Raw genomic sequence first — 27478 nt, 5'->3', positions numbered from 1 at the left:
TCTCGCTTTCGCTTTGCTATTTAAAAATATTTATGCATGCACTGCTCGTGTGTATGCGAGTGTAAGTGAGGTAAAGGTGAGTAAGAACAACGACGTCGACTTTGACGTGGCGCTCTGCTCTCTTTGTTGTTGTTCTTGGTGCAGAAGAAGTTATTCCAACGAAGTAACGGCCAATTACGAAACAAAAGTCGGTGGGGGGGTGGTGGCGCGGGGGAGAGTGGGAGAGCGGGCGAGAGAGGAAGCTCCAAATCATATGCTCGCTCAGCTGGGGCAGCGCTGCCGGCGTCGCCGTTGGTTAGTCAGACATCATCAGTGCTTTTTAGCGCTACGTAGAGAACAGACGGCCTTCCCAAAACACACACACACACAAAGCCACGCAAATACAGAACTTACACACACACACTTCAAGGCGGCAAAAAACAAAAACAAAGACCAACAGAGGCGGCAACAGCAATAAAGGTGACGATTTTTGAGCGCCAAAAAAACGTAACGGCAAATCACAAAGAAAAAAACATTTTTTTTCAGTGCAAGTGTTTATAATTATAGCTCTGCTGTGTACATATGCTCATGTGTGTGTGAGCGTGTAATCAAATACAAATCAGTAAAATAACAAAAATCTTGACGTAATCGCTAAAATGCAAAGCAAACGACACGAAAACGAGCAACAATAACAAAGAGATTTGAATTTTTTTTGTGTGTTTTTGGTTTTTAATTTGCAACTTACGGTGGGACAAAAAGAGACAGAGCGAAAACACACTCGCGTGTTGTGCTATAGTTGTAGTCTTTTTTTGTCGTGTAGTGCCCGTGTTTGCCGTTATGCAAAGATTTCATTGTTATTAGTCAGCAAACGTCAACAGGCAGCAACAACAAAAGCAACAACCAAAGCGGGTAAGCGATAAACACAAAGTACAGTCAAACCCCATTTGTTCGATTTTACATACCATTTTGCCTCCACAAGCTTTTTCCCATACGTCCATTCAAAAATATCATTCGGTTACGATTGTGCGCATAACACTTTTTTCTTGCTTACATATCATATCTTTATAATATATTTTTTTCATTTACATATATGAAGTACCCGGATTCGGGTTTATACGTGCTGATTTATTTTTCTCATACTCAATGTTTAATAATGGCTAACATTATAAAATATCTGTATTTGTCAAACTCACAATCTTTGCGCTTCAAACGTTTTTTGTGGACAGATGGTGGTTTTAAATATGGAAGCTTGACTGTATGCTAGGGGAATGCGAAAGAGCGAGCGAGTGAGAGCGAGACAGTGGGGGGTGGAGCGTGAGTGTGCGTGAGTGCAACAACAACAAATTCTTTCGAGTGACGATCCTCAATAATGGTGTTAAGAAGGGGAAGCACCAGAGGGGGAAAGCGTGTGTGAAGTGGATGCGGATAACAGTGATGTGTGATGCAAAAGGAGCAAGCAGAGAAGGAGGGTGTAGAGAGAGCGCAGATTATGCTTATCAATGAATTATTGAAGAAGATTGGGGAGCAAGGGACAAATAAAGCAATGTCGCACACAGCAAAAAACATATATAACACGACAATCGACATCACTGCTCAAGTATTTAGAAAACAAAAAATAGAAATAGCTGAAAAGTTAATTTCAATGATTTTTTGATTTTTTTTTTGTTAAAGTATGTACATATAAGTTTTATGTTAAATTTAAGATTTTGTTATCGAACACATCGAACTGTTTTATTTTTGTGCTGCCTCATTGCCTTGACACTGCGATAAAAATTCGGTTAGATTCGACACATTAGTAAAGTTGACTAACTTGGGGGAAATACTCGGAAAGCGGAGAGTGGAAAATGCGGATCGCAACGAGTTGCTGAACAGCCCCTTTCCACGAGTTCCCGCTAATCTTGCACATTTAAAGAGCTCAACTGGTTGGGGCCGTCGTGCATAATTATCCAGCAGCAACGCCGACCTGATAACATAAGCTGATAACACACACCGCGAGAAAAAACAATATTATGGTTCAAACTTGTCCATATGAATTATCAGATGTCCATACAAACTGACTGTTGTGACAATAATATTTGCAAATGGGTAACATTATTGCTATATAGCTATCCAAAATCTTACCTCGAAAATGTTGACGTCAAAACTGTTAAAAAAAACCTGATCTATTTGGGGAACAGACGTCATTATATAATATAAATAAATTATTAATTTAGAATCAAAAGGAGAATAAGAAGTGTTAGAATCCCAATTGGTACTCTAGTTATTTACGGTGCAAGTTTTAATAGGCAAGAATGGAGAACGGAGAATAGGGGTTTATGAAAATTGTAGGGTGTTATGATAATCCCAGCATAAAGCCTCTCCCTCTATTTCTCTCTCTCTCTCTCTTTTAGTCTCTGGCACCTGTCGCCAACGGCTCTGTCTCGCTTGCACTCCCACTCTCCCGCTTTCCTCTGTTGTTCTGCTTCTTGTTCTTGGCTTGTCCATGACAAGTAATAACTGTTGTGGCTTTTTTTTTGTTATTGTATTGCACATTCATTTAGTTTTAATTAATTCAGCCAAGCAAACAACGTTAGAAAAAAGGAGTGAAGAAGGGGCAGGCGATTGGGGGGGCCGGCAGAGATTCACCAGCACGCTCGCAGAACTCAAACCAGCACAAACACAAGTACAAACACCAACGCAGTGGAAACGAGTAAAAATAAATAATGCTGACGTCAATTTTGCGTACGCCAATACACAGTGCAAAAAAAAGAATGGCAAAAGGGGGCAAAAGGGGGTGCGGCTAGAGCAAACCAAAAGCCAAAAGCAAAATGCAAACTGATTGGAATTGATTGAAATGCAACAGCAACAACTTTGAGCTTTTCTGCTAATGTCAAACAGCAAAACCTATTGAAATCAAAACAGCGCCGAAACCAAAATACTCTAATTAAAAAAAGGAGTACAGTTTCGGTCAAAACAGTTGCTAATTTTGTTTATTTTTTCTTAATTTTTATTCCATGTTGGATAGCTAACACTTTACAAAATACATACTCTAAATTTCATTGCTGTGAATTTCACCATGGCGGATGATTAATATTTGATTTCATTATACATATAATATATCTTGCAGAACTTTAAGTTAAAGAGTAAAATTAGTTATATGGTAAAATTAAAATTTATCTATTATAACCAATAGGTTATTAAAAATTTAAGATTGGTTTGGTTTTTCTAGCTTTCACCCTTTTAAAGGGATTAATAGATAATGTATAAAATTTCTTTGTTAACATCAAATTAACTGTTGGTCCTTGTAAAAATGATTATTTCTTTCTGTGTAGGGGCGATATGATACCCAAGTGCGCTTTGAATTGCCAAATCGCAAACCGCATATTTCAACCAATTTATGGTCGGGCTCCCTACGGCTATTGCGCTGACCGCAGGTGTATATAGTATTTAGTATATAGTATAGGAGCGGTATTTACAGTTGCCATTGGGGGGACTAGGCAAACTTCATTAGCCAGTGATGTCAGCCGGTGTAAAGGTAAAGCGGACTACGAGCATTTCGTCAGTGAGTCAGTCGATGGGGTCGTTCAGACAGTCCGGCATTTTGGGGGGGAGGGTCCTCAACCAAAAGATTGGGCGTTACAGGGCGTTCGTGCGGCGTCGTAATTAATGGCAATTATTATGTCACTCAAAGGGAAGTCGATTGAAAAAGCAGCCTAAATAATGCAAATGGAATTGGAAATTTTAAGTCGAAGAAATACGACCAATAGAAGGGAAAAGCCACTTGACCACCATTGCACTAATTAACTATTAATTCAAAGCTGTTGCAGGCTGCAAATTATCCCAGGTCTGTTTTTCTTTTAGTCCCGTTTACGTTCTGAAATTATCCGTCAAATTTTGTCGCGATGACGTCATGGCCATCACATACAGCCAATAATTATTGGGCTGTAAAGTAATTAGCCAAAAATATCATTTGTGTTGATTGTTTTTTGCACTTTTGTGCATAGGTTCCTTTTTGGAGTAGTAAATGGCAAACGGCTAAACAAACAAAAAGAAAACAACTGCGTTTATTTTTTTTTTCCATTTTTAAAACCTAAAAACCTTGGGTCATAAACTCACAAAAAACTTATTTGTATTTTTCCATATACAAATATAAAAACAACATTTTTTTAAAAACATTATATAATTTAAAACACATTCATAACTAACTTAAAATAATTTTAACATCATTTCAAACGATAGCTAATGGGTTGTTTTAAAATTGTTTTTACCAAAACCCTTAAATGTTGAATTGCAATTATTAATGTTTATTGTTAAAAATCGATCGGTTTAGGGGAGAAAAAAATTAAAATGATTTGTAACACAAAAAACATTATTTTACGTTGATCAACAACTGTAACATGCGTGTCTTGAACTAAAATAGACAAAAAAAATTAAAAACTTTGAATGTTTTTAAATTTTCCCGCTCTGTAGTCAATTTCGATACCACAGTTTTTATCCAAGTTCCACACTATTTTGGTATTTCTAGTTTATTTGAGTGTGATATTTTAGATTGCTGCCGCTACAGTCACACTGTCGAGCGAGCGAGCTAGCAATAAGCGAACGATTTTTGCGCAAAAACGGAGTTTATCAATAAATCGTTGCGTACGATTGCATTGACCGTTTTAAACGCGTTCGTCCTCGTGCAGAAACCCCGAATCCGCGACATTTACCGCCCAAAGACGCGTTAAAGTGCTGCAAAAAAGAAGAAAAGAACGTAAGCAACGATAACAACAGGCAGCGAGCAAGAGAGAAAGGGATAGAGTGGGAGCAGTGCGGAGTGTTGTGTGTGTGCGTGCTGCCAACTTGTCGCACCAATTCCCTGCTGCCGTTGTGTAGTGTGTGTGTGTTCTCTGTGGTTCTCCCAACAGGGGAAAAATACAAAATCTATGCGCGATGCTATATCAATCCTAACTGAAGTTTTAGGGACAAAACACCGATTGGCTGGCCATATTGAAACATAGATTTTACTTACCCAAGCGACTTTTCAACAAGTTGCCAGCGCAGCGTGCAACGCGCGCACACACACACACGCACGCACACACGCGCAAAAACACACGCAAGAGAGAGGGAGAGAGCAACAACAACAAAAGCCTCTCAGCAGCAACGTTTTTAGTGATGTCATCAGAAAGTAAGTTGATTTTTTTTCGCTGTGTTTTCTGTTTTTTTTTTTTTTTATTTTGTTGCCTCTTCGCAACACACATACACACGGACACGACGTTGTCATGACGTCATTCCACCGAAATACACACGGTGCGGTGTCGTTGTTGTTAGTGTTGTTGTCGTTGTTGCTTGTCGTTTGTTGTTTTTGGGCCTGAGTTCCATCAGTCAGCAAATCGGCAGCAAAATACAATCATCGTCGTCATACACAGCGCACTCGTCATCGGGCTCCCAAAACAAAACGTACTACTAATCCCGCCCAGACTCGCAATAAAAAAAATTTGGAAATATTATTAAAAAAAAAAAAAACTGAAAAGGCAAAAAAAAAAGAACTTATTTTGATAATACCCCTCGCCGTGTAGAAACGCGTTCAAGCTGGCCAAATTGAAGCGGAAACGGTAGCCAAACTGAAGCACTTGTCGGAGAGCGTCTCGGTGCTGCTGAAGATCGCCAGGATCGGCAACATGGACAACAGCATCGTCGAGGAGAACGGCAACTCGTCGGCGGCATCGGGCTCCAATGACGTCGTCGACGTGGTCGTTGCCCAGCAGGCGGCGTCCGCGGGAGGCGGTGGCGGAGTCGCCGGAGGAGGAGGAGGAGGAGGAGGTAGTAATCCTCAACAGCAGCAGCAACAAAACCCACAGAGTACAACGGCCGGCGGTCCAACGGGAGCGACGAACAATGCCCAAGGAGGCGGAGGAGGAGGAGGAGGTGGAGTAGCGGCCACTGTGCTGACCACCACCGCCAACTGTAACCTACAATATCCCATCCAGGCGCTGGCGCAACACGGACTGCAGGTGAGTTATGCGGGGTCGGGGATGCAGGTTCCCACTAGGGTATAGCGAAGTAGTGCAACACAAATCTACAAACTTGTTTATGATAACAATCTTTTTGGGAACGGAAGTACTATGGAATAAATAGAGAAAATCCTTCAGAATATACAGAAATATAGGGAATCCTTAGGAATACTTTTCAAAACCTGTGGTGCAGAAACCACCAATAAGAAATCTCATATCGAATTCGGATACGAGAGTTAGCGATAAGAAGGGTCCCATGGGATACAGAAACTCACCCTATCGAATTTGTTATCTGTACTATTTAACCAAAATTTAGTTTGAGAAAACGTTGGGATAGAAACTTTAAAAATTGAATGCACTCTATTATTTATTTATTGAGAATCATGTGCTTTTTAAGAGCTCCAAAAATCCATATTCTTATGTTATCATTTAAAATTTATTAGATTGGTTTGTAAATTTAAATCTATTGCTTTCAATAATAATTATAGGAATACATTTAAAGTATTATTGTATTTTCTAAGGATATGAGAGTTTGAATTTTAAATAAGAATGGCATTTAATAAAACTAGCATTCCATAATCAAATGGCATGACCCATGTAAATAAAGCTTTTGTGTTCAATATGGTGATCCTATCTTACTAATTTAGAATCGTTTTAGGTTTGGTTGACTTGTTAACTAGAATGAATAAACTGGAAGAACTCTTTATGCAAAACACAGATAGTTCATTAACCTTTTTTACATAAATTAAAACTTCGATTCACCAATATAAATTGAGCATAGGGTTTAGTTTGAGTTTGTAAACTTAATTGCAAGCTGATTATAAAAATAATAATATTAAAGACTAGAGAAATCGTGGACCTATCAATTGGGTAAATCAGTTTTAAGTGTGAGAGCTAGTTTTCCACCACGAAAGAACCTACCTAATCAATTACGTTCCCGGCAAGTACTGATGGCGCAACCTCCTCTTTCGCACAGGTGCAGTCGGTGATACAGGCGAATCCCTCGGGGGTCATACAGACGGCAGCGGGAACCCAGCAGCAGCAGCAGGCGCTGTCCGCCGCAACGGCGATGCACAAGGTGGTCTACGTGGCCAAGCCGCCCAACTCGACGGTCATCCACACGACGCCCGGCAATGCAGTGCAAGTGCGTAATAAAGTGCGTAGCTCGGCGAGCGCTTATCGAGTTGACCAGAATTATACTAATGCCCTCGTTTCTTCTTAACCTCCGATCCGTAACAGATCCCTCCAACCTTTCCGTGTAAGATCAAACCCGAACCGACCACGCAGCATCCGGAGGACAGCGACGAGAGTCTGACGGACGACGATTCCCAGCACCACCGCAGCGAGCTGACGCGACGGCCGTCGTACAATAAGATCTTCACCGAGATCAGCGGACCCGACATGAGCGGTAAATTCCGGGCGGACGATCTCTGTCTCACCCACAAATCAAACACACATATCTGTCGGTCTTCAAAAACTGAAAAAAAAAAAGAAAACACTTATCGCCTAACAAAAAAAAAACCAACGCATCGCCGAGCTGATCGCCCCTCTCATCGTTCATTCCAAGATGCACTTGCGCCTGGCGCTCGTTTGGTCACTTCCAAATGACTGGGTGATCAGTCAGTCCATTTGAATCCATCGAAAATCATTCCCCAGTGTTTGTAACCCCACATCCACCACCCCCATTCATTTTGTACAGTTGCGGTTGGCCAAATAACACTGTAAACACTCGTTGTAGTGCGCTTTAGCAAGAGATCCATTCCAAAATCATTAGTACAAACTATTAGATGGTTTTCATAACGCTCTCTATTGAAATTCGGAATACAAATCAAAATGTTTTAATATCAAGCATTGCTACAAAAACAAATAACATAATAATGATTAATACATACGATTTGAGTTGTTTTATATCGAAAATAGTTTTGTTTTTCCGATGGTTTACCATAGACATATCAGCTATTTATCAATATGAGGCCTAGTGTCCGTTGTACATATGCTGTATATATTTGTATCCTGATCATTAATAGCTAATCTGAATAGGGTATACAGCATTTTTATCAAAACATTAAATTATAAACGTATTTCAAAACGTATTTTTGAGATCTATTAAGGACTCTTTTTTTAATTTTGGACATGTATCTAGTTTTTTCTTTATTGTTTTTTTTTTCGGATCTTAACATACAATAATATAGATTCTGAGGGCTTCCTGTCGTATCCTTTTTACACCATCATGAAGTACCGTTAGAGCAGCCTTACAAGAGTGAGCCCCGCCCCTTTTTCGATCCATTCATTGTCATTTAGTTGATGTTGTTGTTGGTGTTGCTTTAACGAAGTGGACATAATTAAAAAGAATATAAGAGCGGAAAAACTTGAAATGAAAAATGGAAAACAAAAAGAAAAAAACACGCGTTGTAGGGATTCCCAGATTTATAAATATTACTGTAAATAAACCTTTTCACCGACTCACTCGCACCTTCTCACAAATACACTCTCACACACAAAGGAAGAGGACAGCAACAATAAATAAATCGAATGAATGGTATTTACAGTAATTTAATCATACAAAAATTATTATTGTTGCTGTTTTCTGAACGCCTCCTTTCAAACACCTTGCCCTCTCCCGCCCTCTCTCTCTTTCGCTATATCTTCCCCTCTATTTCGCTCTCTGTCGTTGTTGTTGCTGTAATCGCTGTTGTTGTTGTTGTTGCTGTTGTTGTTACACACACAACCCATCATGCAAAATATTAAATAAAAATAATAATAAACCAAATTTACAACCAACCTCTCGCTCACCTAACAGTAATTTATCGTTAACAAAAAAAAAAAACCCCACTCTTTTTCACTAACCAAAACAACCTATTTCGCTCGCTCGCTCGCCGCTCTCGCTCGCACTCACTCATTCATAAATCAAAAAAAAAAATCTGTTTAAAAATTCAAAACTTTCAATCGAAATGTGTTTTCTTATAATTTTTATTGTTGTTTTTTTTTTCATTGTTTTCTTTTCGAACGCCTTCCTCCACCCAATCCAAAAACTAAAAAAAAAAAAAAAAAAAAAAAAAAATAACTATGTCCTGAACAACAACCGCAACAACAACAACAAATCAACAACAATCGACAACTAAATTCCCAAACCGAATTAAAATCGGAATCTGAATCGGATTTGAACCCGATCCCAGGCGCACCACTTCCCATGTCCGAAGGCGTGCTCAGTTCCCAACTGGCGGGGAGTGGAGCGGGGGGCAATCCGGCGAACAGCTCCCTGATGCAGTTGGATCCCACGTACTACCTGTCCAATCGGATGTCCTACAACACCAGTAATAGACTCGGTCCAATAAACAGTAGAATTTGTTAGGACATTATGGCGGAACTTTGTAAATCGAACTTTGTATTTCAGAATATTCAAAACTTTTCTTTTTTTTATGATTTTTGTTTTAAAAAACCTATAAGGAAACCTTTTTCTTTAATATCAAACAAAAATATTCATCTTAATACTTAAGTTTATATTATTCAAATTATAAATTTCCTATATAGATAATAACTTGTCAAATGTTAACTACAATTTTTTTTATTGTGTTGAGATATTTATCATCCAATATTTCCAAGCCTTTCACTAAATTTGGAATATTTTGAATGAAAATCGAAAGCGCAATGACAAGAAACCTGTAAAAATATTTCAGAAGTTGTCAACTTAAAATTTATTATAGCAGTGCTCAACGAATTTCGAATCTTAAAACGAACGCCAATAAATTGACAACTAGAGGCGATGCCAAAAAAAAGTAAATAACAATACAGTTCGACTTACAAAGGGGTTTCGCCTTGAAAAGATAGGCTTTAGAATTTGGTAACTAATCATATTTCCACCATATTCTATTGCAGACAATAGCGGTATTGCGGAGGATCAGACCCGTAAGCGCGAAATCCGGCTGCAGAAGAACAGGGAGGCGGCGCGCGAGTGCCGGCGCAAGAAGAAGGAGTACATCAAGTGCCTGGAGAATCGAGTGGCGGTGCTAGAGAACCAAAATAAAGCGCTCATCGAGGAGCTCAAGTCGCTCAAGGAGCTCTACTGTCAGACCAAGAACGATTGAATGTGGGCGCGGCTCTGGCGCCGCCTGCGCCTTCGCCACCATCGCCACCGCCTCCAGTTTCGTTTACGGTTACGGTTACGGTTACGAAGGTTCCGGTTACGGCAACGGCAACGACAACGGCAATGGCGACGGCGACGACGGATGCGCTGCGGTTCCCGTTCTGGTTAACGCCCGACAGCAGCGATGGATCGATCCCCCATCCGCCCCGTTGGCCGGCCGCATATCATGATTTATATACGTATAGGATGATGCTATATGTGGTAGCGTGTACATTAACTGTATGATCTGTATGATGAGGGATCGTGTTGTTGTTGTTAGGACAGCGGACGGACGGTTAGGTGGTGGAACATACACACACACACACACTACCACACACCTACCTGCCGAACGTAGCGATCAGAACACACACACACACACACAATGTAATTATGTTTATAATTTAATGATGTAATATTATGTTAATGATTTAGTTTATGCCTTAGTTTATTTGCTAATTTAACGATACTGGAGTTTACCTACGAACATGTGTTTCTGTATCCTAAGCCTTTTTACCAACATATATCCCACGGATTACCCCAAAATCCCGACAACCGACACCCCTTTTGTAATTAAATTTTTTTTGTTTTACCTAATTCGTAATTTACTGCAGGACGTGCGTGTCTAGCGAAAAGTGTTTTTTCTTAGCGAATTGTTGTAAGCCAATATGTCAGGAGATAGTCAACCAACCCCCACGGATTTGCAGAATATTGTAGGATGGATAGGTAGAAATGAAATGAAAAGAAAAGAAATGAAAGCGAGGAAAACGGTTTTCTGAGCCTCCCAAAATTCAAATTGTTCAAAGAAAAAAAATCACAAGTTTCACTTGATTTATGTTTGTTGTGTATGTACGTGTGGTCCGCCCGATTCTAACGGTAAAATTAGGTTTTAATAGCACAATCCATCTGGGATTCGAGCATGGAATTCAAACACTTTGTTGCATAATTTTAAACGAATCGAAAGAAGGCTCCCAACTCCCGCTTTTCCCGAACAAAACGGTTTATATGTAATTCTATATACTATTATGCGTAGTTAGCAAACACTCTTTTGTATTTTGTGGATCTTGTTTGTCATCGAAGGGGTATATGTGTAGGGTAGTCCTGCCCTCGGCCGGAACACACGTATATACATATATGCTTTAAATATGAATATATAAAGCTAACACTCTCGTTATCTCTTGTGATCAACTCAGTTGTTGTTATGAATGGTAGAAAGCAGACGAAATGGGCGGAGAAAAAATACGATAAATTAATTACGATGAACGCGGGAGACGGAGATCGAACTTTTTTATCTAGCGTAGCGCAACGGAAACAATGTCAAAATGAAAACAAAAAAAAAAAACCGGAAACGGAAATAAAACCATAAGAAAGCATGTATATCTCTCTATTTTTGATGTCCGAATCAAAAGCTCTGCAAAAGGAGAAAACATACGAAAAAAAAGTAAAAAACAGAGAACCAGGCAAAAGAAAACGGAACGAGAACTCAAAGAGCAGCTTTTTTTTGGCCAAGTCTAAAGAATGGGAAAGGCAGAAATTGAAATGAAAACAAACAAAAGTTGCATTCAACAAAGTAAATAAATATTTTTATTGTCATTGCATAATTCTTAAGCTAGTAATTTTAATATCTAAATCGTAAGCGCGGAAAAACAAAGTAAATAAAAACAAATGAATGGAGCCACAGCCCGAAGAAAACGAGACGAGAATCGAGAGAAGGGAAACTAAGAGAAAGGCAAAAACAAAGAGGAACGAAAAACAGAGAGATCAGTAGAAATTACAATATTGTTATAAATATTTGTCTCAATGAGAAAACAAACAAAAACAACAAACAAACAAAAGCAAAACAAACCAACAACAAAGAAAATATACATTAAAAAATCAATAAAAAATATTTGAAAAAGCAAGTGGCGTCGTCTTTTTAAAGGATATTTGTTGGGTTTTGTACAAATTTTCAGGGATAAACAATTAATGAATTACAATCTAAACAATTAATATAAACCCCTTACCGAATTATTTAAATGTGCATTTCCTAGAAATTTGATCTCAACGCTTAAAGGCGCTCATAATTGTTTATGTGTTTGATTCCTGTGAATCAAATTGTTTATGTTTACAATGTGAATCAAATTGTTTATGTTTAGAATTTCTTGATAGACCAAACACAGACGATAAAACATGAGCCATGGAACCGGATTCCTAGGTTTACATATTTGTCCTCCAAAGAAAATGTGTCTCTATGCATTTATAAATATGTACATATGTATTTTGCATTTTATATATACATATTTTCTTTTGGATTCGGACAATCATAAATTGCATAAATTGATCTTTGCAATCGAATACTTTATAGGCTTATTTACTTGTCTGAACACCAAAGCTCCCATTCTTCGAATAGAATTTCCATCTCTCTCGAAACCATGAAACCAAGATGACCCACTTTACTTCCCCGCGCCACAAGAACATAATACTTTCGTCACATCCGTTTCACAGAATGATTTTTAATGTTAAGTACTCACACAGCACACACAAAAACTACGAGATACAAAAAGTACAAATGGATGCGGTTAAGATTACAATTATAAATACGTGTAGATCAGTCATAGCGAGTATTGGGGCTGGATCCCCTGTTGATTCCCTGTCTACGAGATGAACAAGTAGAGGACGAAGGTGCCAGCGCCGATATAATGGCTAAGATATCCCGCCTGCTGCCAGTGCCAGAGGAAGTTGTCCGATTCATCACTCGATTCGACTTCAAGGGCATCGCCCAGCAGAACGACACCCAAGTAAGCCAGATGGAAGATGGCCAATGCGGTGAAGGCCAGATTGGCCGCCCGCACCAGCCAATAGGATATGGAGCTCCAGCCACGTTTGCTCGAGCACCTCGAGTACCGACATCGCTCCTTTCCTGGACAGAGATTCGACGAAATGCAGGCGTCCAAAGTGTTGGAAAGGTGCCGCCGCAGCAGGGACTCCCCTTCGGCGAAGACGGCCAGCGAGATGAGCACCAGATAGATGCGCAGATCCATGCCATGCAGCAGGCTGGACACAAGGTAGGTGCAGAACACACTCAACACGATGCGACCCCTCGATCCGTCCGCCTTGCAGGGCGCATAGATGTACCGCTTGAGCCACTCGTGCATGGGAATGTTCCAACTCCGGACCAGCGCGCTGATCGATCGCGGCCACTCGATGAGCCACGGCTGCGAGACGAGCGGTCCGAGCAGCGGCGATTCCTCGACAGAGCCGTCCAGCTTTTGATCGGCGGCCACCAGCAGCGCCTGCGCCATGATGGCCACAAAGTAGTGGCTAAAGCGCACGCTCAACGCATCCCAGTACATCACCAAGAAGTGTGAACTGTCGCCAAAGAAGTCGCTCAGCGCTGGCGCCAAACAATTGGACACGATCACGGCAAGGACGCAGAGCAGGACGTTGGGCACCAGGCGACGCAGGCTGACCAGCCAACTGTTGCGCGGCACCAAACAGTCCATGTAGCTGCCGAAGCTCACCCAGGGACCCAGAGCACAGGTGGCCGGACTGTATAGGTAGCCCAGGTAAGCCAGCGAGCCGGGGATCCTCGCCTGCAGCTGGCCACTGCCAGCGGTCAAGTCGAATCCCAGCGAGATGAGCTTCATGTTCACCACCATCTGGATGCCGCGCAGCTGCGGCCAATCGCTGCGTCCCCGCCAGAGGAGCAGTTCGTAGAGGAACTGGCTGCCGACGGTGAGGATGGCCAGGATGCGGGCTCCCTGGCGACCCAATCGCAGAAGTTGGAGCAGCAGGTAGCCCACGGCGGCCAGCAGGAGGAGCAGGAACAGTCGATAGCCCACGGAGAACTGCAGCAGGATCAGGCCGCAGATGAAGTGCAGCAGGTGCAGCGGCGCCAGACTGGTGAGCCTCTTGCGCTGCGAGTAGAGGAGACAGAGGTGGCGGCACAGCAGGCAAAGGAGCAGCATGGGCGTCACATATTGGAGGACCTGCAGCAGCGAGGGCTCCACGCAGGTGAGCAGGCTCTCACGGAATCGCTCGGCCAGGCCGAGGAGTCCATGGCTGTAGTCATCGCTCTCCTCCGCCTCCTCGCCGCCCATATAGTAATCCTCCTCGTCCTCGGGCTTCCCGAATCTGTAGTCCAAGCCACCGGCCGCCTCCCCCAGCTCATCGTCCTCGTCCTCGTCCAGATCGATGTAGTCCGACTCCTCCTCGAAGTACTGGTAGTCCATTGCCGGCCGCCCAACGCCAATCGAATCCGGGGAATCAACGAAAAACCCGGCAATCGGAGGACTTGGTCCGCAATGCCAGGAATATACCACGAAATATACCGCAAATATACCAAGAGAGCGGCCTTGATTTTAAACAGAAATGGCATTCCAGCTATTTTAAAGCTACATTTTAGTGCCGTCATTTAGCTTATCCTTCCTTATTCCTTTTTCTAATGTTTTTAACATCTTAAATTCTTGTAAATCCGTGGACAATAAAAAGATTTTATATTTCTAACCCCGAATATAAAATAAATATTTATACATTCATGTTTTTTTGTTCCACACCTCACCAGTTAATACAATGTAGAAGTTATATCATGCTCGAATATTTGTTGTTACTATGACGAAGAAGAATTTTGATGTTAAGAATTGTTTATGTTAATTAATGTTATAATTTGATTTGTTTAATTGTAAGACAAACTATATAATATATATACAACTTCACCTAGTGATACAATGTAGAAGTTAAATTATGTGCAAATTTCTGTTGTTACTATCACTTATGAAGAATTTTTTCTGTTAATAATTGTTTATTTTAGTTAATGTTATACTTTGATTTATTTAATTCTAAAGCATCCAGAAAACCTACATTTTTCTAACGCATATGAACTCGCATCGAAACATTTAAATTTTTTTTTTAAACTTCAAAATGCAACAAGTTTTTCAGCAATGTACTTTTAAAGTGTTGCTTTTTTTCAAATTAAAATATTTGTTTAATTCACAAGATACATGTATAATTGGAAAACGAAGACGGATCGTCTAACATGAACAAAATAAAAATAATAAATAACACTACCATGAATATCAGGGTACTTGGGGTTGGTATATTTTAACGAACAAGGGACGGTCACACTGTCAACTTAAATAAACTATTTGTTGAGATATTTCCTTTACGTATTCTTAGTTATCCTGCTAAATGACGCGCCACGCCCGCAACTGTACGGCCGGAGCCGTGTACACCTACAACGAGAAGAAGCGCGATGCGGCGGAGTCCGGTTACGGAACGAATGCACAGCGCTTGGGCAAGGATTCGGTGAAATCCTTCGACTGCTGCTCGCTGACGCTGCAGCCGTGCCGTCGTCCAGTGATCACCAAGGATGGCTATCTCTTCGACAAGGAGGCCATCCTGCAGTACATCGTGACCAAGAAGAACGAGTACAGCCGCCGGCTGAAGGAGTATGAGCGTTTGCGACGCGCCGAGGAGGATCAGCTCAGCCAGGAGGCGAACAGCAAACAGCAGGCGCGCATGGAGCGTTTTGTCAACGCCGAGAAGCCAGCGATGACACCTGCCCACACGGCCGCCGTTAGCGAGAAGCCCTCCACTTCATCGGCCGCCGCCGGAGCTTCATCCTCGTCTTCCGCTGCCTCCTCTTCCTCGTCCGCTTCTTCCATCTCGAACATGACCAACGGTCACGAGAAGAAGCTGCCCAGCTTCTGGCTGCCCTCCGAGTGTCCCAATGCCGGGGTGGCCAAGGCCCAGAAGCCCGATGCCACCATCTACTGCCCGGTGTCGCAGCAACCGTTGCGAGTCAAGGATCTAATCGATGTGAAGTTCACGCTGCTCAAGGATGGCGACTCCAAGCGATCGCTGATCGCCAAGGAGGCGCGCTACATGTGTCCCATCACCCACGACGTGCTCAGCAATGCGGTGCCTTGTGCCGTGCTGCGACCAACGTGAGTTCTTTCGGGGATTTAACTTGGAAATCATTGTATTACTCTTAATATTTTCTTTTCTATAAAGTGGCGATGTGGTGACCATGGAGTGCGTGGAGCGACTGATCAGGAAGGACATGATCCATCCGCTGACCGATCGCAAGCTCAAGGAGAAGGACATCATTCCCCTGCAGCGAGTAAGTGCATCTTGAGTTCTGTATTTGTTTTTTTGTTATTAAGGATGTTTCGTATTTCGTTTTTTTGCAGGGCGGCACTGGATATTCCACCACCAACGACAACCTGCAGGCCAAAGAAAAGCGTCCCATGCTTCAGGTCTAAGACGAATTTCCCTTATCTACAGTTATTTAAGCCCAATTCACAGAAATTGTCTACACATAGAAATCAAAAAGAAGCATTACATTCAAGCAGGAATTTAAAAACAAATAGTTGTGAAATTTTAGATTGTACATAGGCTTTCTAACTCTTCAAATTATGATGTCCTTTTAGTAATTCACCTTTAACTCATTTTATGTTAGTCTTAAAAAAGTACAAAAATACTTTTAGTGCCACTCTACAAATGTGTTATATTAAATTTGATCTGGATAATTATATTCCATAAATAGAATCAAAACCACTACACAAGTAATTGTAAAAATCAATTGACTCGCAAGAGAGTTTACAATAAAATCTGTACCAAATTGTAAAAATAAAATGTTGCATTAAATCATTAAATGTCATTTTACCTAAAAGCAAGCTTTTATTATTATAAAACTAAAACATATTTTAAATTTCAGGTATTTGTAAACGGATTAAATGTTTAATTTGCTATTGGCCAATCAAATTTCGAAAGGAAATAACAAAGTTTCCCTGCTTTAAATAAAATAAAAACGAAGTCTGCCTGATTATAAGAATTTATAAAATGAATTTTTATTTAAGCAGAATAGACCGTTGTTATGTAAATAAATTTTATTTGAGATTTTTAAATTTCAAGGAAGAATACGAATCGTTTTAAATGTAAACCAAAGCTCAAGTTTTCAAACAATGTTTTTCCAAATATATATCAAAATATGCACACAAATTAATATTTAATAGATACATATAATGTGATATTTATTTTTGGGTTTTGAGACTTGTGTTTCGGTTATGGCAAGCAGTCCCAACAGACCCTCTCAAATGAAAATACTCCCATATTCTGGGGGTTAAGGTATAATATATATTCTTTATGCATAAGTGTAACGTGTAATGTAAATTGAAGAAGTTGCAGCTGGCGGAATGCGGGCGGGAGCCGAATACGTCGTCTAGATGCATCGCTCCTTGTGGTGGCTGGTCGTCCACGTCCAGTTCCACGTCCACTAGGCCGCCTGCACCGACTGCTTCTGCGAGGAGCTGATCTTGTCGCCCAGACTCAAGGCCATGCCCTGGAAAGCAAGTCCATATTAGAGGGTGCAAGTCCAACTGAAATAGAACCCAATTCTCACCTGACTCTTGGCGCGAATGCGTATGTGTCCCGTCACCTTGGAATCGGGATCATCCACGGGCTTTTCGATGCTCAGATTGGCCAAGGCGTTCTCTCCAAAGATGGACCTACAATACAAGATAGCAATGGAATGATTTGAGATCCTTTTAACTGGACAACTAGATACCCACTTGGCGTACATGTTGGCGGCCATGAAGCCACATTGACCGGACAGCGCCTTCTCCGGCGTGAGGCACTTCATGTTGGTGCTCTTCAGCAGGTGCTTGAGATATTCGTGCAGGTCGGTGAAGCTGGTGTTGACGGTCACCTTGTTCTCCCACTCAAAGTCCTGCCACATCTGGCGGAACTCGGTGTCCGTGCAGCTGGCCGGAATGATGTAGTCCATGATGTCGATGTGAATGGTATTGAGCACCACCACATTCGTATTCAGAGCGGTGTCGTATACTATACGAAAAGAGGGCAACACAGTTACGGATACAATCTCTGCCAGAAACTCCCTCGATTCACTTACCAATATTGCCGAAAATAATGCCATTCTCTGTGGAGGAAACCTTGACATTAGCCTTGATGTTGCAGAAGTCGTGCGGTGCCAGAACCACCGGATGCGGGCGTTCCACCAGCTTAAGATCGCCCAACGTGGCCAATTCCAGTGTGCAGTTTTGCAGCGTGTCGTCTGAAAGTGATTCAATTGATTTAAGTGACTCCTTAATGGGGAAAATAGGATAACTTACTGGTCTGGTTGACGATCAGCACGTCGAGCACAATGTCGTACTGGTTGACATTCACGTAGGCCTCGGCGTACACGGGATCCGAGAAGCCCGTCAGCTGGGTGACCTTGTTGAGCTTGCTGTTCGGCGAGGCCACGTCGCTCAGCTGAGCGTTCTTGCTGCCCGCCAGCGCCTGATTCAAACTGGACTCGAATACATTCTCGCCCAGCTGATTGTCGCGTCCATTCGAGAGCTGTGCAAAGAGCACGGGATCGTCGGGCTGCACCTTCGCGGTGGCCTTCTGCTTCTCCTTCAGCATGCGCTGATCCTCGTCGTGCTGGGCATCCAGCATCTTGCCAAGTGCCTCGCGGCAATACAGGGTGAAAACGGCCACCGCTTCGGGTGTGCGTTCGCTAAGCGTGCGCAGGCAGACGAAGATGCGGTCGGTGTCGTCGTTGGTGATCGGCTTGCTGGGAAAGCCGGACTTGCCCAGGTGCAGGATGGAGCTCATGATCAGCATCACCTGCGTGGTCAGACGGTTCTGGGCGCGTGCCTCCGGCTGCAATTCCGCGTAGCGCAGTGCCAACTTGGTCAACGTGGCCGAAAGAGCGGCGCCGATGAAGAAGTCGCCGTCCATCAAGTACTGGCGCAAAGGCGGTCGCTTCTCGGCCTTGGCCACCCTGCAAAAAGGACAAACAGGGATTAGGAAGCCATTTTAAATTGGTCAGAAGTGGGTAACAACTCAAAACATAAAGTAAACAAATATAAAGCGCTACGTATTCCTATGACTCATCACAAACAATGGGCAATGTTCATATCTAGTTGATAAAACTAAGAACTAAGAAGCTTCCAAAGAGCATAAATCCGAAAACTAATGAGTTGGCTCCACGTAGCCACTACTTACGGGGCCAGACTGTAGGCGCTCTGGGTGGCGTAGGTTCCATCGGAGGTGACCTTGTTGCTGGCATTTCCCGAGCCCTCGGCGGACTCGGTCGCCTGCTGCTGCTGCTTCTGCTCCTCCGTTTGATCGCCGGCCAAGCGACGCTGCTCGGCCTCCACCATGGGCACATCGCCCAGCGTCTGCTGGATGACGGCAATCACCTCGAGGATCTGCGGTCCCTCCACGTACTCGCCCAGAATCCAAACGGCGGCGCGATGAATCTTCGAGGACTTGATCTGCGGGAAGGCCTCAATCAAATGCTCAATAATCAGAGCTCGCAGTGCGGGGAACTTCTGGATGGCCTCGCGAATGAAGACCAACACATCGGCGGCAGCCAGTTCGTTTGTATCGGAGAGGAACTCCACCAGCACGGGTATAACATTGGCCGCCACGTCGGGGAACTTGATCGAACAGGTGTGCAGGGTGCGGACCAGCAGTTGCCGATACTTGCCGGTGTCCTCGTGCTCCACGTTGTGCGTTTTGGCCACCTCCTTCTTCAGAACGAGCACCATTTCACCAATGTTCCGGGAGTAGACCAAATCCAAGGCCAGTGCGAGTGTTTTCCTGCGCACCTCGATGTCTGGAGCGGCCAGAACTCGCAGCACATCCATAACGAGATCCTGCATGACCTTCTCCATGCCCTCGTGCTCCTTCATGGCCACCAGGCGATCCAACACAATCAGCTTGACATTGTTGTCGCTCTCCTTCACCACCAGCTCGATGTAGCAGCTGGCCGCCGCCTTGATGGCCGTGGGCGCCAGCGAAAGAGTAATCAAAGTGCCGGCGGATTCGTAACGCACGGCATTCGAGCTGGAGTTCAGCAGATTGTAGATGCAGCGGATGAAGCGCGAGCGCTCGGCGGGATTCGCGTGGCAGACCTTGTAGATCAGCTCGACGATGACCAGCTGCAGGATGTCCCCAAAAGTGTGCACCTGGTCGATGCAGCTGGCCAAATAGTTGAGCGCGCGCTCCTGATCGGCGTGCAAAAGCATGAGGAAGGCGTTCCGCTTGCAGCTCATGTCCTGCTGCGTGTCCAGGAAGCTGGCAATCAGCTCTGGGCCATCGGGCACCAGCCAATCGAAGTTCTTGTAGATGGTGAAGATGGCCAAAACGGCGTTGCGTCGAACGTACGAGTGCCGGTGGTCGAGGCAAGCGCGAATGGCCGGCATGAGGGGTTCCAGCAGCTCCGGCTCCTTCAGCTTGCACAGGAAACGCAGCGTGGAGCCGCGTAGAAACTCATTGGGGTGCTGCAAGTCCTTGCGGTAAGCATCGCACACCAGAATCATCTCCTGCAGCAGCTTTCCATCCGCCGAGGTTTTGGGTACGATTTCCCAGAAGATGAGGAGCAGCTTCTTGATCGTGTGATTCTGCACGGGCAGGACGAAGCGGATAATGGTCATGATCAGGCCGGGATAGCGCTCCCCGTTCAGCAGCAGCTTGATCACCCGCTTCAGCGTCTCGATCTTCACGTTTGTGTCGCCCTTCTCGAGATCCTGCTTCAGCTGCATCTCGTTGGGCACCTCCAGATCCGGCGAGTTGATTATCGTGTAGCACGGCACTTGCGACGTCATCGTGGCTGCCTTCTTGTTAAGCCTGATATTCCCAACGTTTCCCAATTTCCCGAATTTCCCAATTTACACCTTTTCTTCTTTTTGGTCTCTCCGACGTGTCACTTGATTCGGGTGTGCCTGTGCGAGGCGGCGACCGAAAATACCACACCGCTAGCACAAGCGCCAACCAGGGCTGGCTGTGGTGCTCAGCCATGTTCCGCACCCCCTGTTAACACACCCTGTGGATAACGGGGCGGGAATTTCAAATTCTCACATTTAACAGAGCCCATCGCTTTCAGCTAAATAATTTTATCTAATTTAAGTTGAGTTGGGTACATTAATTAAGCATAAAATAAATGGATCTCCTAGGCGTACTTAAATTATTTACATTTGAACTACTTAAACTGGTAAACGGTTTATACCAGTCATTTCTTTTAACTTTAAAAAATATATATTAAGATATTATATTAAACACTGTAGAATCATTTGCTTTATCTATTCAATCTTATAAAATTATTCAGATGCCATTTAAAATAAAATATCTCATTAATATTTTTGTCTTTTTTATGAAAACATTTTTGCATTCAATTTATTTGGCTCTGATTTCTACCTTTATTAAGTAAACAAAAAAATGTGAATTTCTTTTTGTTTGTATAATAAATCATGGTTGTCGTGCGGTCTTGTCTATAATTTTTGGCATTCTAAAGTGATAAGCTTTGATTGCAATCCGTGAAAATAAAGTCCCCAATTATTTCGGTGTCTTCGTGAATTTCAAGTGTGATTTCCCTAGCTAATTATTGTGGTATATAATATGGCAAATTTAAAACATTAATGGTTAATTTTTAAGGCACTTGTGTTTTGGGTGCGGAGAAACAATAAATTCGCTACTGAAAAACTATTCACGTATTCCCTGACAACAGTGCAGTTTTTTTTCTTTTTTTGTTGGGTAAGGCTCTGCTACCTGGCTGCAGATAGCCTCCATGTCAGAGGATTGCTGATAAGGCTCTAACCCCAAGGCAAATGGGAAAAATCCCAACCCATTGCCATCCGGGTGATTCCCATCCGCTGGCGAGGCTTTCGACCTTGCCTTTCGCCATGCAAGCGGCATAATAAACAATCTAATTCTGTTCGATTCCACTGGAGAGATCCCCCGCCCACGACTGTGGGCCTTTTGTGATCTCGTTTTGCACTTCATCGCTCAATTGCCGCCCACCACTTGACCACATTACCCGCCCCCCATGGCCACGCCCCCCGGCCGCCTTTGCGCACCGCCTGCATCTTAAGCAGGCCTACAATTCGCACAGCGGCTTTGTTGTTTTCGCCAGGGGAATAACTCTAGAGAGTCTCGCTTCTGTCTTTTCCCTTCGTCTTCATATTTACTGCACTTGGAGGACGCGGGTGACCAGCTAGGTGATCCCATCAAATCCCGCCCGTGGAACAGGTTCTGCGCCCGGCCTGAATAAACAAATCCCCTGATAGCGAGGCGAACGAAATGAAATAAATAAAACTAGAGACGACATCGTAAGGGGAGAGGTCGAATATCGAGGATACCCTTTCAATTACGAGATAAAATTTGGAAGAAATTTGTAATAGTTTATAAAGTTTAAAGTTAGTTCTCTTATGTTCAAAACAAATTATACAAAATATTAAATATGGTTTTTAAATGAATTTTAATTAAAATATATGTAGGGTATACAAAAAGTATATAAATTATTTGATATTTTTTATATGCCTATTACACCTAATATATTGAATGCTAAATCTTTACTTTTTATCATATGATATTCAAATAATTTTCATCCAACTTGGATAAAAATCAATGATAGCCCCTTGAAGAGTATAACTGAAAGGCAATTACTCTTAATTTGTTTATTTCCCAGAAAAGTGAATTTAAATCAGCCAAATCGCTAGATGAATGCAAATCAAAACCAAACAACATCTGTGAAAGTAAAAAATAGGTGTGCAAAAACTGAGAACTCGACACAATAAAGACTTAGTTTTGGATTGCAAAGTGCTCTTATAAAATATATGTATGTATATTCCTATTCCTATATGTATATTCTGGATAAAGGGCTCAATTCGCATGAGTGATTAATTGATAATAGAAAACCAAAGGGTCAATATTCAACCTAAAAATTGGACTAGCTGTGAACCCGAATTCTAAAGTATATAAAACGTTATCTTGCAGAAAAAAGTGATGAGCGACCGTGATTCTGTAAAAAAAAGTCACGCAGAAAACAAATGAAATCCGAAAAACTAGAAATAAGCCGACCAAAGGTTTTGGATTACAAAGTGCTCCTATAAAATAGATGTACATATACTTCTCTGGATAAAGGGCTCACTTTGCATGATTAATGTTTTGCTTAAAGGGAATAATAATATTATTATTAGTATTATAAACAACCCCTGTAGAGGTGACTTAACCGGTTACGGCAGAGATAATAAACTGATTTTGCTACCCTATTTGGAATCAAATCAATTCATAAGAATACTCTATATAGACGCAGTGCAACAAACCGCTTGGTTATCATTCGTATAATTGAAAAAGTACCCCAAAGTCTTGGCAAATAACGAGTGTACTATATATGCACCGATCGATTAGGGGATCAAGTGCCAAGACAATTAATTGAAGAGGGAGGCTGTTTTTCTCAAATTTCGAAAGGTGCTGTGCGACGGCAATTAAAGTACAATATAGTATAAACTATAATTTCAAACGCTTACAAGCGGTTTGCTCAAAAAATTACTAAGAAAGCTTAAATTAATACAGTCAAGAGAAAGTTTAGGTGTTTGTTCTTTGATGGATTGACTGATCTTTGACAAGAACTCGAAACGAAGTACAAAATCTGCGAATGCCCCGAGCAAAATTCTGACTTCGATCGATCATCTATATTATTCTTAAATTCACAGCCGAGATTGCCGGGTCGAACTTAAGGTAGATCATGGACAGAAAAGTACATTAAACGGATGGCGAATATGTTATAGATTTAATGCGCCGGCCATATATCAGTGTCGCAAACTCGTTTCTACCGGAGGATAGGCCTGGATCCCCACCCACTCACGCCCCCTTTGACCCCGCCCCCCTCTGAAATATAAAAACCGGTACTTGACTGTCTTTCTTTATTATAACTATTAGTTTTATTACTTCGGACAAACACACACACACAGAAATGCTAAAGAGAACAAACAAATGCAAAAGTATATATAATATATATCTGTGGCTATAGCTATATAAGAAAAAGAGCAAGAAAGCCGGGGGAAGAAGCAGCGCAATCCGGTGGCTATAAAAACGAGCAGCCGGCTTTGGATTCTCCACAGTCGAGCTTCAACTGTTCTGAGATGATGTCGCCGTGGGAGAATCGCATTTGGCTGCCTCTGGCGGTGGCCACCCTTCTGGTGCTCCTGGCCCCACACTCCTCCCTTGCCGAGGAGCCCATCTGTAGGTTATTGCCATCTGATCCGTTGAATCTAAATCTAATCTAAAGCCTCGAATCCCCCCGCAGATCGCCTCTGCGTGCCCCAAATTTACTTGGCCGAATGCCAGCAGCTCCTCGCTGATCCTTCGGAGGCGGGCATCCGGATGGAGTGCGTCGCTGGACGGGATCGGGTGGACTGCCTGGAGCTGATCGAGCAGCGGAAGGCCGATGTGCTGGCCACCGAGCCGGAGGACATGTACATCGCCTACCATCGCAAGAACGAGGACTACCGCGTCGTCTCCGAGATTCGCACGCAGCAGGACAAGGATGGTGAGTAATTCACTTTGAATTAATTTCTTTAACCTAAAAGTGAGAATAGCAGTGAAACCGATTTATAAAGTATGTATATTCAAGTGTATCTAGCTGGAAAAAAGAACAAAAGTGATAAGCGAACGTGATTCTATGCAAAATAAGGCACGCAGACAAGCAAATGAAATGCAAAAAACTTGAAATAAACAGAACGAAATTGTTTAACCCAAACAAATGATTTGGCAATGAGTGAGAAATACAAGCTAATGCATAATAATAATTAAAAAAGTGGGTTATTTAATAGAAAGAAATACATAATTAATTAACAAACTACACTAAACTCTGATTTTTGAGATTTGTTATATTGAAAAGATGAAAACAAGAGATACAATACTTTGTAGTTTACAATCTAAACTACTAAATTATCTTAAATAAATTTATAAGATTTATTAATCAATTTTATTGAATTTAATTAATATAAATTTATTAAAAGTACCTATCAATTTTGTTAGGTTCCTTTGTTTAGTAGAAATTTATGTGGGTAAGTTTAGTTTCTATGATTATTTTTGTTCGCTGTGAGGGTATTTTATTTGTTTGGAAAACGCAATCAGCTGCAGAAAAGTATTGAGCTAAAGTTACTGAAAGCCCAAAATGCTTGAAACTAAGTAATTAGTTATCATTATAATCTTCCAATATAGTTCCTTACTTACCAATTAACCTCCCCCGACAGCCGCCTTCCGCTACGAGGGCATCATCCTGGTGAAGAAGGACTCCCCCATCCGGACGCTGCAGCAGCTGCGCGGCGCCAAGTCCTGCCACACGGGATTCGGACGCAACGTGGGCTACAAGATCCCCATCACCAAGCTGAAGAACACGCACATCCTGAAGGTGTCCGCCGATCCGCAGATCTCCGCCACGGAGCGCGAGCTCAAATCGCTCTCGGAGTTCTTCAGCCAGTCCTGTCTGGTGGGCACCTACTCCACGCATCCGGACACGGATCGCCTGCTCAAGAAGAAGTACTCGAATCTGTGTGCGCTCTGCGAGAAGCCGGAGCAGTGCAACTATCCGGACAAGTTCTCCGGCTACGATGGCGCCATTCGCTGCTTGGACAAGGGACAGGGCGAGGTGGCCTTCAGCAAGGTGCAGTACATCAAGCGGTACTTCGGCTTGCCCGGCGCTGGAGCGGATGCCCCCCAACCGGAAGGGGATCCCGAGAAATTCGAGTACCTGTGCGAGGATGGCAGTCGACGACCGGTGACCGGACCCGCTTGCTCCTGGGCCCAGCGTCCCTGGAGCGGTTACATTTCCAACGAGAACGCCGTCCACAATGCGGAGCAACTGCATCAGCTGCAGTCGCGTCTGGAGCGATTCTTCGCCAATGGCTTGCAGGCACAGAACAAGGATGCCGCCGCCCATCTGCTCATCCAGCCGAACGCCGTTTACCACAGCAAGGACGCGGCCATCGATCCGAAGGTCTATCTGGAGCGGGCTGGCTACAAGGATGTGATCGAGCGGGATGGAAGTGCCATCAGGAAGATCCGGCTGTGCGCCCAGAACGACGACGAGTTCGCCAAGTGCCAGGCTCTGCACCAGGCGGCCTACGCCCGCGACGCTCGTCCCGAGTTGGAGTGCGTTCAGTCCACCGATTGCGTGGTGGCCCTTTCCAAGAAGGAGGCCGACCTGGCCGTGATCACCGCCAGGGGATACGCGGACGCACGCCGCAACCAGCTGCAGCCGGTGGTCTACGAGCAGCGGGACGACCAGGACGTCCTCGTCGCCGTCGCCGCTCCGGGAGTTACGAGGGAGGCCCTCCAGAAGGCCAGCATGTAAGTGGAAGTATATATAGTAGTTACATATATTTAAGTCTGGTGTACAGTAGCAGTTAGTGTTTCCAAACATAGAACAAGCATAAGGAAGCCTAACGTTCAGCGATGCTATAATTCCCAACCAGTTAAAGCTGAACGTGCGTGGAAATTTAAATTTAAAAGTTTTCAGATTTAGATTTATTACATTTTTAATAATTAGTTAAACACCAAAGTGAATCCCCTTTATACATTTCCATCCCCTTTCAAAGCCTGCCTCACTATAATTAATATTAGGTACTTCCAAGCCTCTAGAAAAATTATAAGAGGCTTTAAAAATGATTTAAAACGTACATCGTAATTTATGATCGTAGATCTCAAGTTCCCTTTTCAAATTATTTGAACGATTTGATTTATGAAGGCTTGACTTTCAAGCACTTCTGGGATATTTACATACTATGACAAACCCTGGGCTACTTTAAAATCAATTAGCGAATGATTCGTTGTGTAAAAAGGTGATTTATTTATGAACGGTCTCAATTCGATGCTATAATCAAGTCTTCAATCAATTAGTGATGTATAACTAAAGTGATAAATTATTTTATTTTGCAAATTAGCAAATTCGATGAGACTTGTGGACGTTCTCGAGTGGCCGCTGGGTTCCTGAACAAGCGACGTGGCTTGGACGCCTGTCGAGTGTCCTCCAGTCCGGATGGCGAGGTGCAGATCATTCCCGCCTCCGAGCTGGAGAAGCACAAGGACTCGCAGCTGGTGTGTCCCAGCTTGGAGCGCCAACCTGTCACCGAGTTCCGCACCTGCAACGTGGATGTCGTCCTGCCGCGAGCCATCTTCATCCGATCGGACACCACCAATGTGGAACAGGAGACGGTGAAGCATCTGTTCTCCTTGATCTCGGATAAGTTTGGAGCCCGTGGCAAGTTGGTGGATGTGTTTGCTTTGTTCGGGGAATTCCAGAAGGGCAAGAAGAACGTCTATTTCCACGTAAGTTTAACTTGTTATTCCCCTTGTTTGTCTAAAAATCTAGAAATATGTATTCTCCTCCAGGACAATGCTGTTCAACTGGCCACGGAGAAAAAGAGCGAAATCCAGGACGAGCAATTGTTTGCAGATCTCCAGTGCGAAAATAACAAGATCGGCAAGCAGTAAGCCGATTTTACCATTTAATTATTTTCCAAGCTCTCAATCTGCACCAATAAATTTTATCCTTAATAATGCTAAAAAAAAACGTTTCATTTTTAATTGAGAAATTTGGGTTCAAAACTTTAAAATAGTTTAAAACCCATTC

General features: G+C 43.0%; 5 protein-coding genes across 9 annotated transcripts; 3 read left to right on the top strand and 2 right to left on the bottom strand.

Moving 5' to 3' along the window:
- Nucleotides 1–310: 310 nt before the first annotated feature.
- LOC108088676 (cyclic AMP response element-binding protein B) lies at nucleotides 311–11745 on the top strand. Of its 5 annotated transcripts, none has more exons than XM_017186612.2 (6): nucleotides 311–888; nucleotides 5517–5951; nucleotides 6928–7107; nucleotides 7191–7359; nucleotides 9128–9265; nucleotides 9828–11745. In XM_017186612.2, the coding sequence occupies exons 2-6, from the start codon at nucleotides 5619–5621 to the stop codon at nucleotides 10034–10036; spliced, it is 1029 nt and encodes a 342-aa protein (XP_017042101.1). In that variant the 5' UTR covers nucleotides 311–888; nucleotides 5517–5618; the 3' UTR covers nucleotides 10037–11745. The 5 variants fall into 5 exon arrangements, with proteins under 5 accessions (XP_017042101.1, XP_017042102.1, XP_017042100.1 ...); XM_017186613.2 differs by lacking the exon at nucleotides 311–888 and adding an exon at nucleotides 4509–5125 and having other exon boundaries at nucleotides 6928–7095; XM_017186611.2 differs by lacking the exon at nucleotides 311–888 and adding an exon at nucleotides 4509–5125.
- Nucleotides 11746–12543: 798 nt separating this feature from the next.
- LOC108088729 (protein-serine O-palmitoleoyltransferase porcupine) lies at nucleotides 12544–14356 on the bottom strand. Its single transcript, XM_017186679.1, has one exon. It carries the CDS (start codon nucleotides 14280–14282, stop codon nucleotides 12705–12707), a length of 1578 nt encoding a protein of 525 aa, XP_017042168.1. The 5' UTR covers nucleotides 14283–14356; the 3' UTR covers nucleotides 12544–12704.
- A 798-nt stretch (nucleotides 14357–15154) lies between these two features.
- Nucleotides 15155–16723, top strand: LOC108088655 (nitric oxide synthase-interacting protein homolog). Its single transcript, XM_017186582.2, has 3 exons — nucleotides 15155–15995; nucleotides 16063–16171; nucleotides 16242–16723. Exons 1-3 carry the CDS (start codon nucleotides 15238–15240, stop codon nucleotides 16311–16313), a joined length of 939 nt encoding a protein of 312 aa, XP_017042071.1. The 5' UTR covers nucleotides 15155–15237; the 3' UTR covers nucleotides 16314–16723.
- A 441-nt stretch (nucleotides 16724–17164) lies between these two features.
- LOC108088653 (coatomer subunit beta) lies at nucleotides 17165–20793 on the bottom strand. Its single transcript, XM_017186580.1, has 6 exons — nucleotides 19063–20793; nucleotides 18183–18838; nucleotides 17963–18124; nucleotides 17622–17895; nucleotides 17453–17558; nucleotides 17165–17392 (listed from the first exon to the last, which is right to left on the bottom strand). The coding sequence occupies exons 1-6, from the start codon at nucleotides 20667–20669 to the stop codon at nucleotides 17327–17329; spliced, it is 2871 nt and encodes a 956-aa protein (XP_017042069.1). The 5' UTR covers nucleotides 20670–20793; the 3' UTR covers nucleotides 17165–17326.
- A 3155-nt stretch (nucleotides 20794–23948) lies between these two features.
- On the top strand, nucleotides 23949–27418 carry LOC108088654 (transferrin). The gene is made up of 5 exons (XM_017186581.2): nucleotides 23949–24084; nucleotides 24149–24391; nucleotides 25101–26196; nucleotides 26790–27174; nucleotides 27238–27418. Exons 1-5 carry the CDS (start codon nucleotides 23985–23987, stop codon nucleotides 27337–27339), a joined length of 1926 nt encoding a protein of 641 aa, XP_017042070.1. The 5' UTR covers nucleotides 23949–23984; the 3' UTR covers nucleotides 27340–27418.
- The last annotated feature ends 60 nt before the right edge of the window (nucleotides 27419–27478 follow it).

The sequence above is a fragment of the Drosophila ficusphila genome, unplaced genomic scaffold (assembly GCF_018152265.1).
Source record: "Drosophila ficusphila isolate 14025-0441.05 unplaced genomic scaffold, ASM1815226v1 contig_198, whole genome shotgun sequence".
NCBI lineage: Eukaryota > Metazoa > Arthropoda > Insecta > Diptera > Drosophilidae > Drosophila > Drosophila ficusphila.
Note: the sequence above shows the minus strand (reverse complement) of the source record. Positions and strands in the feature narration are given on the sequence as shown.

Coding starts and splice junctions, on each gene's coding strand:
- LOC108088676 (XM_017186612.2), top strand. CDS start 5,619: ATGGACAACAGCATCGTCGAGGAGAACGGCAACTCGTCGGCGGCATCG. Junction 5,952..6,927: donor TGGCGCAACACGGACTGCAG/GTGAGTTATGCG, acceptor TCTTTCGCACAG/GTGCAGTCGGTGATACAGGC. Junction 7,108..7,190: donor CAGTGCAAGTGCGTAATAAA/GTGCGTAGCTCG, acceptor GATCCGTAACAG/ATCCCTCCAACCTTTCCGTG.
- LOC108088729 (XM_017186679.1), bottom strand. CDS start 14,282: ATGGACTACCAGTACTTCGAGGAGGAGTCGGACTACATCGATCTGGAC.
- LOC108088655 (XM_017186582.2), top strand. CDS start 15,238: ATGACGCGCCACGCCCGCAACTGTACGGCCGGAGCCGTGTACACCTAC. Junction 15,996..16,062: donor TGTGCCGTGCTGCGACCAAC/GTGAGTTCTTTC, acceptor TTTTCTATAAAG/TGGCGATGTGGTGACCATGG. Junction 16,172..16,241: donor ACATCATTCCCCTGCAGCGA/GTAAGTGCATCT, acceptor GTTTTTTTGCAG/GGCGGCACTGGATATTCCAC.
- LOC108088653 (XM_017186580.1), bottom strand. CDS start 20,669: ATGACGTCGCAAGTGCCGTGCTACACGATAATCAACTCGCCGGATCTG. Junction 18,125..18,182: donor GCTGATCGTCAACCAGACCA/GTAAGTTATCCT, acceptor AATCACTTTCAG/ACGACACGCTGCAAAACTGC. Junction 17,393..17,452: donor GCATTCGCGCCAAGAGTCAG/GTGAGAATTGGG, acceptor CTTGCTTTCCAG/GGCATGGCCTTGAGTCTGGG.
- LOC108088654 (XM_017186581.2), top strand. CDS start 23,985: ATGATGTCGCCGTGGGAGAATCGCATTTGGCTGCCTCTGGCGGTGGCC. Junction 24,392..25,100: donor CACGCAGCAGGACAAGGATG/GTGAGTAATTCA, acceptor CTCCCCCGACAG/CCGCCTTCCGCTACGAGGGC. Junction 27,175..27,237: donor AGAAGAACGTCTATTTCCAC/GTAAGTTTAACT, acceptor ATTCTCCTCCAG/GACAATGCTGTTCAACTGGC.